Source organism: Culicoides brevitarsis, chromosome 2 (assembly GCF_036172545.1).
Source record: "Culicoides brevitarsis isolate CSIRO-B50_1 chromosome 2, AGI_CSIRO_Cbre_v1, whole genome shotgun sequence".
Taxonomy (NCBI): Eukaryota; Metazoa; Arthropoda; class Insecta; order Diptera; family Ceratopogonidae; genus Culicoides; species Culicoides brevitarsis.
Genome location: NC_087086.1, coordinates 17,493,096 through 17,508,346, shown reverse-complemented (window position 1 = coordinate 17,508,346; position 15,251 = coordinate 17,493,096). Strand labels below are relative to the sequence as shown.

At 28.6% G+C, this 15,251-nt stretch overlaps 1 protein-coding gene across 2 annotated transcripts in view; it reads left to right on the top strand.

Annotated features, from left to right (window-relative positions):
• LOC134829920 (discoidin domain-containing receptor tyrosine kinase B) overlaps positions 1-15,251 on the top strand; it is a 188,036-nt gene that overhangs the window by 117,688 nt on the left and 55,097 nt on the right. For both annotated transcript variants that reach the window (XM_063843216.1, XM_063843215.1), the window contains exons 5-6: positions 3,192-3,571; positions 10,187-10,366. In XM_063843216.1, coding sequence (XP_063699286.1) covers positions 3,192-3,571; positions 10,187-10,366 — 560 coding nt within the window. The remainder of the gene's footprint in view (positions 1-3,191; positions 3,572-10,186; positions 10,367-15,251) is intronic.

Genomic DNA, 15,251 nt, shown 5'->3' with positions numbered 1-15,251 from the left:
AATCATCATTTCATTGTCATTCTTCTTCCAGTCGTCTCCGTTGTCGTTGTCGTCGTCGTCTTTATCTCATGAATTGAATGCCAATGTTGCCAATAATGCCACTCAAGAAAGTATTTCCATTCAATCAATAAATTGTTTTGTTTATTATTTTGTGTGAGTTGTTGTGTTGTTTTTCGCTTCTTTGTGTGTCTTTGTCATTTTGTGTTTATCTTCCTTCTTCTTGTTGTGACTACAAAAGAGCCTGATTTTGATGCGAAACGACTCGAATTTAATCCACATTAACATTATTTATCAAATGAGGCATCAATTTGCAATTGTTTTTCCTTCGCATCTCCGATAAATGTCGTCTGGATTCATTCAATAAATGATGATTTTTGCTCTTCAACTTCATTTCTGCACAAAAAATATTAATATAACGTCCAAAACCGCCTCAAATAATGAGACATTTTTTTTAAATATTTACACATGAGACACGGAATACGACCACGGTTATTATCCTAATATAACGGCAATAATCATAATATGAGGCTTGTCGTCGTCGAAATCGTCGACTTTTCATATTTTCCATGTAAAATAAAAAATTTTATTACTTGATTTTTTTTTCGTCGTTCAACATTCAAACATTCATGGCGAAAAAAAAAGTTTCAATTGAACAACATGGAAAAGTAAAAAATAATAATAAAATTTCCCACACACACGAAAAACTTTTTTTTTTCGAAGTCAGAAAATTTCATTCGCGTTGAAAACGAAGGAAATGACTTTCAAGCCATTATTTCGTCGCGCGCGTAAGGAACGTGCATGCCCAGGAGACAAGAAAAAAAATGAATAAAAGTTGGAAGTAAATAAAAAATGTTTGATCGTTTTTATGATGCAAGATATTTTTTTTATCAATTTTTCAATATAAAAAAAATGATTTTATTTGAAAAAAATATTCAAGGAAAATTTTTTTTCGTTACAAAAAAATAAAATAATTGGTCTGAAGAATTTGCTGGGATTTGTCTGGAGAAATTTACAATTAATGTCTCGAGTTTCCGGAGTCGTTTTGTCGTGGCATCAAAGTACAAAGAAAATCATGTTTATCTTGAAAAGTGGAAATGACGTAGGAGAGAGTTCAACAAAGTTATGAAAAACACACAAAAAAAAAGTTAGACATTTTTCGTAAAACATTTTGTTGTAATAATTTTCTTGAAAAGTGATACAAGAGAGCTTTGTTACTACAAAATATTTTGTTACATGCGAGACACAGAATGCGAACGACGTGCATGATTTTCTCTCCTTTTCTTCGCTCAAAAATAATTTAGACGCATCAAGGCATAAATGTGTTGAATGTTAAAAAGCATTTCATGAATCTTTGTTATGTTAAATTACTGTAGCTAGTTACAATGCTCGTGTATGATATATGATAAAATTTAGAAGCACACAATAGCTTGTAATAATGCTTTGAATATTTTCTCTATACACATTTTTCCGGAATGTCGAGAAAAAATACTTTTAGATTATTTTGAACACTGCGAGGAAAAATCACTGAAAAATACGGAAAATTATTCATTTCAAACTTTGATTTCCGCCAGAAAACGCTTTGCTGTGCACCTCAAAGACTCGCACGGAAAATTATGTAAAATCCTGAAGCGAAAATAGTTCAAGGGAAAATGGAAAATTCTATTGTTGTAATTTCTTTATCATATTTTTCATGCTTTTGAAACTCTTTTTGTGTTATCTTTTCGCTTTTTTATCAAATTTATTCAATTTTTTTAACAAAACAACATCAGAGTTGATTTTTTTTTGTATATAAAATTTTTCACAAAAAAAAATAGGTAACGTTGATGACCGACAGATGACAAATTTGTCAGTAATGGTGTCCTTAAGTAAGAAATTATGCAGCAACAGCTGATGCTTTTTTTTAAAGTTAAAACGAGTAAAGGCCTTGAAGTCATTAAATTAAATATTTTCTTCATTTTTCTTTAAAAAAATGATTTTTTTTTATCATAGAAAAAAATTGTTTGTCGGACAAAAGATCGTAAAAAAATAATGCGATTGACGTCACGTGGGTTTTTCTTGATTGATAAAATTTTTCCAATTTTTTCTTTTAAAAAAATTTTTTTTACACCAAAAATATAATTTTAAACCCTGAATTTTCCGTCCCTGAATTTAATCCACGAAAAAAATTTCGCACGAAACAAAAAATGTTTTCAACACGAAACACCTTTGGGCGATACAAGTTTTGTAACAAAAATCCCGACTCAGACTTTTATTTAAAAATCGTGTTTTTGCCATTTGACTTGTTGTCACATGTAAATTTTTTTGTGTAAGCAAATGTAACTTTTGTGTAACTTAATCCTTTAATTCGTATTTTTGATGCAAAAAAATAAAAATCGGAAATTTTAGAGTGCCTAGACACATAAATCCATTTTGTTGCTTTTGTTTTGTTTCGTCGAGAGTTCACGAGAAAATAATGGAAAATTATCCTCGAGGCCTCTCGCTAATTTTCGAAACATACTCGCATCCACTTTCAATTAGTTCCACTTGCGATGTGTTATCATTAGAAGTTAAGTCACATTTTTCGCTGCGTTGTAAAATAAGAATTTACGTCACACCAGGGACCGAAAGAAAAGTCATTTATATTAATATTTTATCGTATAAATTTCACATTACGTGCGGTTTTTTATACTTTTTTTTTGGGATAAAAAGTCTTTTTATGAACCTCAAGAATGAGGGAAGGCAGAAAATTGCAACTTTTGTTAGTTAAAAAGTGCAAAAAAATTATTTGAAAGACCAAAAAGGGGTCTTGTAAAGATTTTCTACGGTTGTCTTGACTAACAAATTGCTCGCACTCGTCGTATAAAAAATTCAATATCAATTATTTTCACCCCTAGATAAAAAGATGTTACTCACTTGTTGTCTTTATTCACTGCTTTTTTATCATTTTTTGCGAACTTTTTCGTTTTTTTTTTCGGGAAAAGGGAAAGATATGAACGGAGGGTAGGGGAGATAATGACATAATTTAAAGTAATGTCATAAAATGTTTTTCTTTTGCATCATTATTATCTATTACGTTATGAACATACTCTTTCATGCACAGAAGAAAATAAAATAAAATAAAATTTAATAGAGTTAAGGTGTCTCTCCTTCACATATGTGTCTCTTCCCTTTGATTTACTGTACTTAATTTCTCATTTCATTTTATTTTTCAGACTTCGCATCGACAACAATGGCGGCGCGTGGTGTCCCAAACACATGGTTTCACGTGGCTTGAAGGAATACCTGCAAATCGATTTGTTGACGATGCACGTGATAACTGCAATTAAAACGCAAGGTCGTTTCGGCAAGGGACAAGGACAGGAATATTCAGAAGCGTACGTTGTTGAGTACTGGCGACCCGGTTTCAATAAGTGGGAACGCTGGAAGAATGTGCAAGGCAAGGAAATTTTGCAAGGAAATATTAATACGTATAGCGAGGTAGAAAATGATCTGCAACCGATAATTTTCGCGACAAAAGTGAGACTTTATCCATACAGTCAGTACGATCGAACGGTTTGCATGCGAACGGAGATTATTGGATGTCAATGGGAAGGTAAGAGAATTTTCATTTTTAAATGTTTTTTATCTTATAAGATTTTAAGTTTATGAATTTGATAGTTTTAAGTCAATTGAATTTTGGTATTTCAGCGATTTTTTTAAAAAATAATATTAAAAAAATTACCCTAATTAAGTTTTTTAAAAATTTTTAAATTTTATATTTTTTTTTACATTTTATAAATTTAATTTAAAAAAATATTTTTACATTTTTTTATTTTTATTCCTTAAAAAAATACTTTTATTAAATTTATTAAAAGTATTTAATTTGTTTTAAATTTTTTTAAAATTTAAATTTTTTTAATTAAAAATTTAAAAAAAAAAATAAAATTTTGAACCCAAATTTAAATAAAAACCTTTTAAATTTAACTCAAAAAAAGTTTTTATTTTTTATTTTTCTTCAGTTCCTTAAAAATATATTTTTATTAAATTTATTTATTTTAAGTTTTAAAGTTTAATTTTTTAAAATTTCGTTAAAATTTAAAACTCAAAAAATTTTCACTAAAATTAATTCAATTCCAAAATTAATTCAAAATCCATCAAGTGATTTTTTTTAAATACAAAAAAAAAACTAAAGAGAAAATGCATTAAAATGCTGAATAAATGTAGCGTCAATTGCACATCTCATTAAATTCTGTGACAATTTCATTTACTTTTTGACGCTGCTCATTACTTTTTTTTCATCTTTTTTATTTCCTTTTTACGTCTGCATCATCGCCTTGTCGTCAATACCGACCATATTTTCTTATCCTTTTCACTTTTTTTTATGATTTCAACAATTTCTCATATTTTTTTGCACTTTTAAACTTGAACAAACAAAGAAATTGTCTAGTTTTCATTCCATATTTTCTCCTTTTCTTACTTTAATTTAAAGTAAAAAAAAAAAGTAAAAATGCACTATCATCGTCCACGAACATCGTCGTCCTTCCTATACATGCGAAAGAGAATGTATGACAAAAGTTTCCGAACAGAAAATAAAAAAAAGAAAATATTACTTACATTTACTTTATAAACTACATTTATCAAACAGAAAAGAACTTTTTTTTACAATTTTATTTTTTTTTATTAAAGTAAAAAAGTTTAAAGAAGAAAAAAAATTGAAAACGACGAGACACAATAATAATTCTGTTCGTTAGACTACTCTTGACTTTGTGCCTGTCCTGAAAAAAAAAATGGCAAAAAACAGAAATTATTTGTATCTCTCTGAAAAAGGTGACAAAAGTGAAGAAAAAAGTTGTTTAATCAAGAAAATTGATGGAAATGTGCAAGACTATGACAAAAGACGTCGTGTTTAATGAAAGTCTTTGTGTAAACAACACGTCAAGAAAATCGTGATTGAATGCATTTTTTGGCATTCATCTGGAAAAATTCTCATTTTTAATGTTTTTCTCTCTCTCTCGTCAGAATTTAAAGCATCTGAACAATTTCTCACACGAATGCAAAGATTTTTAATTATGTGTCTCCGTCTCTTAAGTGCATGAAAATGTGCGTTATTCTAATTTTGGCAAAACAAGCATTTTAACAAGATCTTAAATTTTAGATAATTAGGACAGAAACGCGCAGACAAACAATGTGTTGTTGTTGCAACAATAAAATGTTGTTTTATGCATGGAAATAAATCTTGTGAGAAAAGATTTTAATTAGCAACGTCTTGTTCTAAAATTTTTTTTTCTTATTTTTTTTTTATTTTTAATGAGAAATGGAAGAAAAAATTTTAGTTACAGATAAGCTTCGAAGTTCCGACCTCATTAAAATGCGAGTTAAACACGAGCACGGACGTTAACTAGCGTAACAAATGACTTTTTATCACAGAAAATCCTTTAATTTGGCGAAATGTATGCCAAGGACAGACGAAAGACGCAAGCAGGCAACCAAGAAAAACGGAGCGAGATGAGAACGGAGATAAAAACGGTCTCAAGTGTGTCATTTTCGTTAGTTAGTTGAGCGGTAACCAGCCATCCGTTGAGTAATTACGAGAACAAAAGTGGTGTGGCAAGCAGTCTGTTGCATGTGCCTCGATTGAAAGGATGAAAAAAAAGCAAAACAGCGAATGAGTGAGAGATGGCGTAATTAGTTTCTATTTTTATGACCATTTTATTCATTCCCTTTATTTAGACAACTCTTTTCATTTCCATTTTATTTTATGCTTAATTGTTAAAAGCACCTCATTTTCCTCTTCTCTTCGTTCTGTTTTTCCTCTTACTTTACTTTTTGCATTTATAATCGTTTTTTTATGTGACCTTTGCGAGCAAAAAAAAAATAAAATGCGAACTTGAGTGGTTTATGAAGTCTGGATTTAAATGTAAATAAAACAAATAACTTGAGTTAATTGCCGACTTTTAATTAAAAAATTCTTTTCTGCATTTTTATAAATTTTTTATTGTTGCGCTAATTGACGGCGATTGATTAGTTTTTTCCTACAAAACATTAATTGACCTTATTTTTTTCTCTGGAAAATTTTAATTTTTTATCGTGAAGCATCCACTGCTGACACTTTCACAAGAATAAGTAATCATGATAATAAAAAACCCACGTCTACGTTAAATCCTTCAACGGAAAAAGGATTCCGTAGGCGACGACACACTGACATCATTTTCAACTCATTTATTTTAAATCCGTCGCAACCAACAACGGCGGCGTGTCACACCGGAAAAGTGACGTGCATTAACTCACGCTTCATAAAATAATCTTTTTTTTTGCTCCATTTAAAAGCTTTTCACGTATGTACATGAAGAATCTGCGAAAAAATCGATAAAGATAAAGGATCATCAGGTGTTTTTTTTTCTGTTGGTTGTGGATTTATGTCAAAATTATGATTTAACTGTGACCTAATTCAGATTTTTTTTTTTCTTTCCCACATTTTTTGTTCGGAAGTGCATTCCATAAGTGCTCTCTTTGAATAAATTTATTTAAAAAAAAAAAATATTTAATGATGAGAATCTACTGTCATTCCTCTGCGTTGTCTCTAATCATTTATTATTATTAAAAGTCATAACAAACATGCGACTTTCTTGGTTCACAACCTGTGGTTTGGAAAAAATTTTAAACAACAAAAAAAACTATGTTACGAATAATATTTACTCAAACATTAGCGTTCATAAACAATAAATAAATCATTAATCATTCGTTTAGCATGTCGACGACGTTGTTGTTTTTTCTACCGTTCATTTCTCCATGCCACCGCATGACGACGTTAGATTTATGAAATTCCTTGAGAAAAATTTTATATATTTTAAAATGGGCGAGTGAATTTTTTTTTTATTTTATTTTAAAATAATGTTGAAAATAATGACTTGTAACATTTTATAACGAACTGAGTCGAGATTATTATTATATTTTGTTAAGACACTTTTTTTTCTGCTGTTTGATTAAATAAACAAACAAGAGTGTTTTGATAATCCGCTTTGAGTGCGTGCACTTCAAGTGTCTTGAGCAGTTTTTTAAGAGGTTTTTATTCAAATATTGGAAGGTTTTGGTGTGAGAGATCGTGGGTTTAAGGGATTTAAAGCGCTTTTTACGCTTTTTATGACTTTTTTAAGATGAAGCATCCACTGCTGAACTTTCACAAGAATAAGTAATCATGATAATAAAAAACCCACGTTACGATAAATCCTTCAACGGAAAAAGGATTTTTGTTCATTTTCAACTCAAAAATCCGTCGCAACCAACAACGGCGGCGTGTCACACCGGAAAAGTTTTAACTCAAACAAAAATAATCTTTTTTTTTGCTCCATTTTTTTCACGTATGTAAGAATCTATTTAATCATAAAGATAAAGGATTCAGGTGTTTTTTTTCTGTTGGTTGTGGATTTATGTCAAAATTATGATTTAACTGTGACCTAATTCAGATTTTTTTTTCTTTTAAAATAAGTGCTCTCTTTGAATAAATTTATTTAAAAAAAAAAAATTTAATGATGAGAATCTACTGTCATGCGTTGTCTCTAATCATTTATTATTATTAAAAGTCATAACAAACATGCGACTTTCTTGGTTCCAACCTGTGGTTTGGAAAAAAATTTTAAACAACAAAAAAAACTATGTTACGAATAATATTTACTCAAACATTTTCATTTAAATAATCATTAATCATTCGTTTAGCATGTCGACGACGTTGTTGTTTTTTCTAATTTCTCCATTGAAAAAAAATTTTAAATTTTAAAATTAATTTTTTAATTTTATTTTAAAATAATGTTAAAAATAATGACTTGTAACATTTTAAACGAACTAAATTATTAATATTTTGTTAAGACACTTTTTTTTCTGCTGTTTGATTAAATAAACAAACAAGAGTGTTTTGATAATCCGCTTTGAGTGCGTGCACTTCAAGTGTCTTGAGCAGTTTTTTAAGAGGTTTTTATTCAAATATTGGAAGGGTTTGGTGTGAGAGATCGTGGGTTTAAGGGATTTAAAGCGCTTTTTACGCTTTTTATGACTTTTTTTTAAAGATTTGATGAAAAAGTTTCTTTAAGAAATAATGTTGAGATAGCTCAGAATTTTGTTTGTAATAAATATTTTTTTTTCTGTAAAATAATTTTTAAAAATTTCGAGGTTTTTACCAAAAATTAAAAAATTTTAATTATTTTTAATTTAATAATCATATTTATTCACTGAAAAATTATTAAAAAAAAATTATTTAAATAAAAAAAAATAATTTTTAAAATTTATAATAAATAGAAAAATATTAAGGACTTTATTTAATTTAAAATTAATTAATTTATTTTTTTATTTTATTATTATTTTTTTAATCTTTACTTTTTATTTCAATTAAAAATTAATTAATAAAAATAAATAAAAATAAATTAAAAAATATTTAAAATTAAATCTGAGTTAAAATTTAATTATATTTTAGATTTATTTAATTTTTATTTTAATTTATTAGAAAAAAAAATTATTTTATTATTTTTTTTTTAATTTTTCAATTTAATCTTAGCTTTATCTTAATTTTCTATTAAATTTTATTTTATTTAATTTTTATTTTGAACATAAAAATTTATCGAACAAATTTTTTAAAACTCTTAACCTTTTAAAATTAATTCAGGTCAAAAATTAAAATATAAATTAATTTATTTAAAGAATTTTATCAGATTAACTCTTTAATCCGCTACAATTATCTCGAGTGCGAATGCAATAACTCTCTGCATAACTTCTGTTAATTACCTTTTTGCGTCAAAAAATTAATCAATGCATGCCATTTAAGGCAAGGCATAAAACATTCACCTGTTTCACAGTCACTTGCGAACATGATTCTGTTACAATTTGCTGTTTGTTTCTTTCTCACGAAACACTAACAACGTTCGCTTGTCCACCCACGCATGCAGTCGTAATTTCTTCGCTTCGAGTTTTCTAGTTTTGTTCGATTTTTTCTTTATTTACGAGTTACAAGAGCACACATTTCCTCGCAACAGTCGAGTGCATAATTCAAGAAAAATATTTTAGAAGTGTATTTATTGGTAAGCACTTGTCTTATTTATGCTTGAATTATGATCATCATACGAGTTTATGTTTTTTTTTTGTATTTATTTATTTTTTTTGCTCCTCCATCTTCTTACAACGCAACAACGAACGAAGAATATTTTAACAAGAGCAACTATTCAAATGAATTTATGTTAAAAGATGTTTTATGTGTAAAGGAAATGCTTGCTTGCTCGCTTTCAAGAAATGTTACATACAGACAGCAAACACTTGTTTTTTGCTTTATTTATGAGACGGCAAATTTTTTCATCTCCGAGACTCTCTTCTCGGAATCCATAATGCAGCGATGGAATTGAATCGCCTGACACCTTGACATAAATATTAACATTTCATTTCCATTGTGAATGTCAAGAAAACGGAGAAAATTTTTCACATATTTATCCAATAACGTCGATCAAACTAATCCTTTTTGCCATACGGATCGACATAAATGGACTAAAAACATGTCTCTCGTCGAGCATGGAGGACAACGAAGAAGAATAAGACAGAAAAGACAAACACAAATACAATAAATAAATTGAACGTTATGTCATCTAATCCATGTCACACATGCACCCATTCAATTTATTTTTATATTATTTTCTTCGTTTTTCCGGTCTTTCTTTCAATTTTGCCGTACTTTCTCGTCCCGTCGAGTGTCTCAGATGCGAATGATATTCATGATGATACGAGAAAGAGATGATATTTATACTAAAAACGGAGATAAATTATGTTGTTACACCATAAAAGTTCAATAAGAGTCAGTGTCAGTTGCCACGTGACATGAATGAGACGACAAAAAAATTGAAAATAATTGAAAAATGATAAAAATTTCGAAAATCCATAAAAATTATGAATTTTTGGCCACAATCCATACAAATATTTATAAAATAATTAAATTAAATCAAATTGAATAAAAAAATAATTGAATCAAATAAAAAGTGAAATGATTCAAATAAAATAAAATAAATTAAATGCATGTATGAAACTTAATAAAAACCTCAGATAATCCAATAATAAATATTTTATGTATTTTAAATTATTCTCTGTACATTTTTTTTATTATTATTTTATTTTACTATGAAAAAAATTGTATTTCATGAAAAAAAATATTTTTTTTTAAATAAACACTTTTAAATTATTTTTTTTTTTATTTTTTCAGAAGGTCTCATGTCATACAGCATCCCGAAAGGCGTTCAACGAGGCATTGAAGTTGACTTATCCGACAAGACGTATGATGGCGTTGAAGAGTCTGATCGTTTAATCGGTGGCTTGGGTCAACTCGTCGATGGTCAGAAAGGAACTGACAATTTCCGCAGCGACATTCATGGTTATGGAAAAGGTGAGTCATGAAATTAAATTTTATTTTTTGTCGATTTTGTTGTTCAAACAAGAGATAAAAAAATTTTCAACACAAAAAAAAAGTTGGGATCGCATTGAAAAAATCACTGAACAAACAATCGAAAAAAAAAGAATAAAAGTTGTGCAGACAGACTGATAAAAAAAATTATTATTTATTTACATTTAATATTATTTGTCTATTTTCGTGATCGAATGGTTTTCAAGCTTATTTATTAGAATAAAATGCGAAGAGTAAATATTTGTACTTTTTATCGTTCGTTGCAAGAATTTTAGTTCTTCAAGAGATGTCTGAAGAGTTTGTGTTCAAAAGTTTGAAGACATCGCAGACAAACACATGCGAGACAAAGTTGCTACATAATGAAAATTTATTTATTTATTGCATTACAAGCTCATTTCTAATCACCCTTTACTTCATTCTCTCGCTGCACTTCAAAATTTATATGGCGGAACGAGAGTTTCTTGCTGTATATAATGCACTTTTGTAATCACATTTGTTGCTCCGCATTCCATCGTACACACGTGACACGGAGACATTTATTTAATTTCCAAGTAATAGAATAGCACAACAGCAACGACACGAGGCACAAAAGCAAGGAGATAAACCATAAGAAGAGACAAGACCGTAATTAGTTTCATCTTTTGCTTGTACTTTGAGGCTTGCATAAAAGGATTTAAAGTGTCATTTCTGTGTCTTTATTTGTAGGTATGCGGCAGATAAGATATATTTAAAGAGTAATAATTGTATTTTATGGCTAAAGCTATTAGAGCAGGGAAGTTAAAAGGTTGTTAGGGCCGGTTCTAAAATATTAAAAAAAAATTATTTGAAAAAAGTTCACTTTTAAATTCGAAAAATGGTTAAGTTACAATAAAAAAAAAATTCTAAAATTTTTAGTTTATTATTTTAAATAATACTTTTTAATTTTTTATATTTTATTTATTTTTATTTTAGGCCGCTCCAAATAAAAATCAAAAATAAAGTCCGATGCCCCATTTTAAAAGTCGAAAATCCAATGGGAAAAAAGTTAAAAATTTCATTTTAAAATTTTTATTTTATAATTTTTTTTAATGTTTTTAAGAAATTTTTTTTAAAAAATTTTAAATTTTTAATAATTTTTGTTTAAAAAATCGTAATTTAACATAAATTTTCTTATTTAATTTTTTTTTACAAAATTACTGAATTTATTTTTCAAATTTTTTTGACAATTATTTTTTATGAATTTTTTTTCTTTAATTTTTAATATGTAATATTCTGAAATCTATTTTAAATTAGCAAATCTCAAAAAAGATAATTAAAAAAATAAATAAAAAATATTTAACATTCAAAAATAGTTAAAAATTTTGTCATTTTGTATGAAAATAGTATTTCAAAATTTTTTTTATTTTTTATTTTATTTTCAAAAATTTTGGACTTTATTCTTGATTTTCATTTGGGGCGGCCTTATTTTAATTTTTTTTGTTTTATTTTGTTATTTTTTAAATTAAGCTTTTGACTTGAAAAATTTTCGCTTTACCAAATAGAGAAAAATTTTCAATTTCAATTTCTTGAAAATTTTAAACAGATATCTTATGCGAAAATTTGAACATAAAAATCGTTTTTTTTTTTGTAATTTAGTCATCTCTGACAAAAAATTGAATTTGATTCTTTAATTTTAATATTTTAAAAAGGTCAATTTTTGATTAATTTTTCAATTAATGTTCCTTTCATAAATTTTCATCTTAATTTTTCTTACCTTTGAGTTGAAAAAAAAATCGAAAGCTACATCCCTTTCCATCCATTAGAACACACTTGAATGTCTTTATTAAAAGCCTCATACACCCGATACACATTACAAAAACAACAAATATCCCTCATATAATTGAGAAAATGTAATTGTAACTACATTATTAGACGACTCCAGTCATGATATGCACTTGTACGTTGCCTTTTAAATAAATTATTTAATCCGATTATAATAATTTGTACCACACATGGAAGGCGTCTCACTTCACTTCATCTAATTTTGTGCGACGACTAATTGTTCTCTGGATCAGGCTTAGGCACGGATTAGCTCGGAGCTCATAAAATAATTATTGCTTTTTAAGTGTGTCTCCCACATGTGACAGAAACTTACTTCGCGTGAAACTAATCCGCAGCGTGTCATTTATCAATTAATTTATTTTCGGCCATGGATGGCGTGACTTCTTATCGCACACATTCATCAAAAATGCTCCAAATAACTCTACAAAAAAAAAATTACAATCATCATCAACAAACAAGAACAAACACAAATCCCTTACATTTCCATTTGTGTTCAAGTCTCGCGAGTGTAACGTGGATTTCCTTTGTCTGTTGTTTTTTTTTTTGCCTTCGTACATGTTGTAATAATAATGGAAGAGGGATCAAGGAACACAAAATGTTATAAACAGCTCGTGAAAATGCAGAGGTAATGATGCACCTTCGCAACTTATCTGCATGCATTTTTCTGCCGTTCGTTCCCTGACTGACGCTGGGGAAACATTTTATTGTTTACGTGAGTTTGTTGGTGCTTTGCTGCCTGAATGTTGCCGTAAAAAGATAAACAATCAAGATTTTTTTTCTTTAAATTTATTCGTGTCTTATCCCTCCTCGTTTGCTCACTCTCGTTCTGTGTTTGTCTTGCTGTTCGCTGAAGATGGCTGTAAAATCCGAACATAATGCCTTTTCTTGTTATTTTGTTTTTTTTTTTTTCGGTTCATCAAAAATTCCTTGCTGCTTGGGATGAAATCCTTGCGCACTTGAGACGGAATCTAATTCAAATTTTCAGTTGATTACCATTGTTATTCTGTTGCGACGAAGTCGAGGACGACGAAGGAAATTTTTTATTTTTAACAGCTTTTTATTAAAGTTCACTTGTTGTCCTTTTGTAATTGTTTCCTACCTAAAATGTATAACATTCAAAATTTGCACTGGGGTAAAATTTAAGAATTGAGTCACAATTCAAAAATGTAATTTTTGAAAAATTATGGAATGTGCATTGGGACGAAATTGTAAAATTTTAATTGAGGATAAATTTTGAAATGCTCATTGGGGCAAAAATTTTAGAAAATGCATTGGGATTAAAATACAGAATATGCATTGGGCCAAAATTGTAAAATGTGCATTGGGGCTAATTTTTTTTATGTTCATTTGGTCAGAATTTCAAGTTTAACTTTTACCAAAATTGTAAAATGTGCATTGGGATCAAATTACAAAATACGCATTGGGGTTAAATTTTTTGAAAATACTTTTGGAAAAATTTGAACATTCATTGGGACAAAGTTTTGAAATGTTCTTTGGGGCTGAATTTTAAAATGTTTATGAAGTAAAATTTTAGAATTTGCAATGAGACAAAATTTGAAATGTGTATTGGGACAAAATTTAAAAATGTGTATTAGGTCAGGAATTTTTTAGAGCCTTTTTCGAAATTCCTTTAAAACATTTTTTTATATTTTTTTTTCAAGAATCTCAAGAAAGTTTTTAAAATAAACAAATATCACAACAGCAATGCACTTTAAAATGGGATGGCGTGTAGGCTCATCATGACATATGTTTACAATTTTTGTATGACCTCCTTTTTACTGTTTTATTTTTTTTTACATTTTAAGGAAAATTACAGTTTTCATTTTTTTCCGCCGTGAAAAAAATTTGTGGGTCACACAAGCGAACTTGTTCTTCCGAAACTCTGATAAAAAATAATGCATGCAACATTTTATCCGTTTTATGTAAAAATGCATGATAGCGTGACAAGAATCCCATTTTCCTTCCCAATATATTAAAAGTAAACGTTTCTAAGGTGAATTCGTGTCTTTTTTAAAAAAAATTAAATTTACAGAAAAAAACTGTTGTTTGCACTATAAAAAGGATAATTTTTTGATATTTGCTTGAGAATTTATCGTGTTTGGTTAAGAAAATTGAATAAAATGTCGACGTCTTGTATTTTTTCAAGAAATTTTCGAATTAAAGCTGAAAAATCGATTGTCGACCTTTAAAAGCATAAATAAACCAAACTCCTTTTTTAAGTAAACAATCCGTTTTTACTGCCCTACCGCGCGCGCCCAGACCTAGACAAACATCCCGAACGCGGTAGAAAAAGTAACAAACGAAAAAAAACTTTTCGGCACAATTTTAGGCGAGCCAAAAATAAATTTAACACAAAACAAATAAACATTCAATCAACCTGAACGTGATTCCAACGGTGAAAAGGATACACTCCAAAGCGAGAGGACCGTTCGACAACATTTATTTAACTAACTGGTGATGCGCATCTCTCGTTGCTCAACAAATCGACCGAAAGTTAAGGGAAACTTTTGTATCGCAAACGGCGACGCGACGGATGTAACAAAAATTTTCGTACACCGAGAAGGGAAATTAAACTTGGAAAAAGTTTTTTTTTGTGTGTGTGGACGACGAAACGAACGTGACATTGAATATTAATTATTTTTATGGGAAATTTGATGTGATAGCGAGACACCCACACTGGCAATGAAAATGTCCTATTTGGCAGGAAACGGGAAAACATTACAATGACGACAAAAAAACGTAAAAAAATATTAAAATAATTGCCTATGACGCTGCATAAACAGACATTTTCGGTACAAATCAGCGACGGAAATCAGGAAAAAGGCACGAAACACCGATATAATTAAATACTTCTCCTCGTTTTTTCGGTTACATTTCTAAGAGATTGTCATTTTTTGTGCTTTTCATGAAAGTAAGAGACGAAATAATCCAAGAAAATAAGACGACATAAGACGAGATAGATAGAAGACAACAATTTTCCTGTTGTTATGTGTTGTAATAATAAAGTAAAAGTATTTATTTGACGACAAACAAGGAAATTTTTGCAAAGACGATAAGAGAATGTATG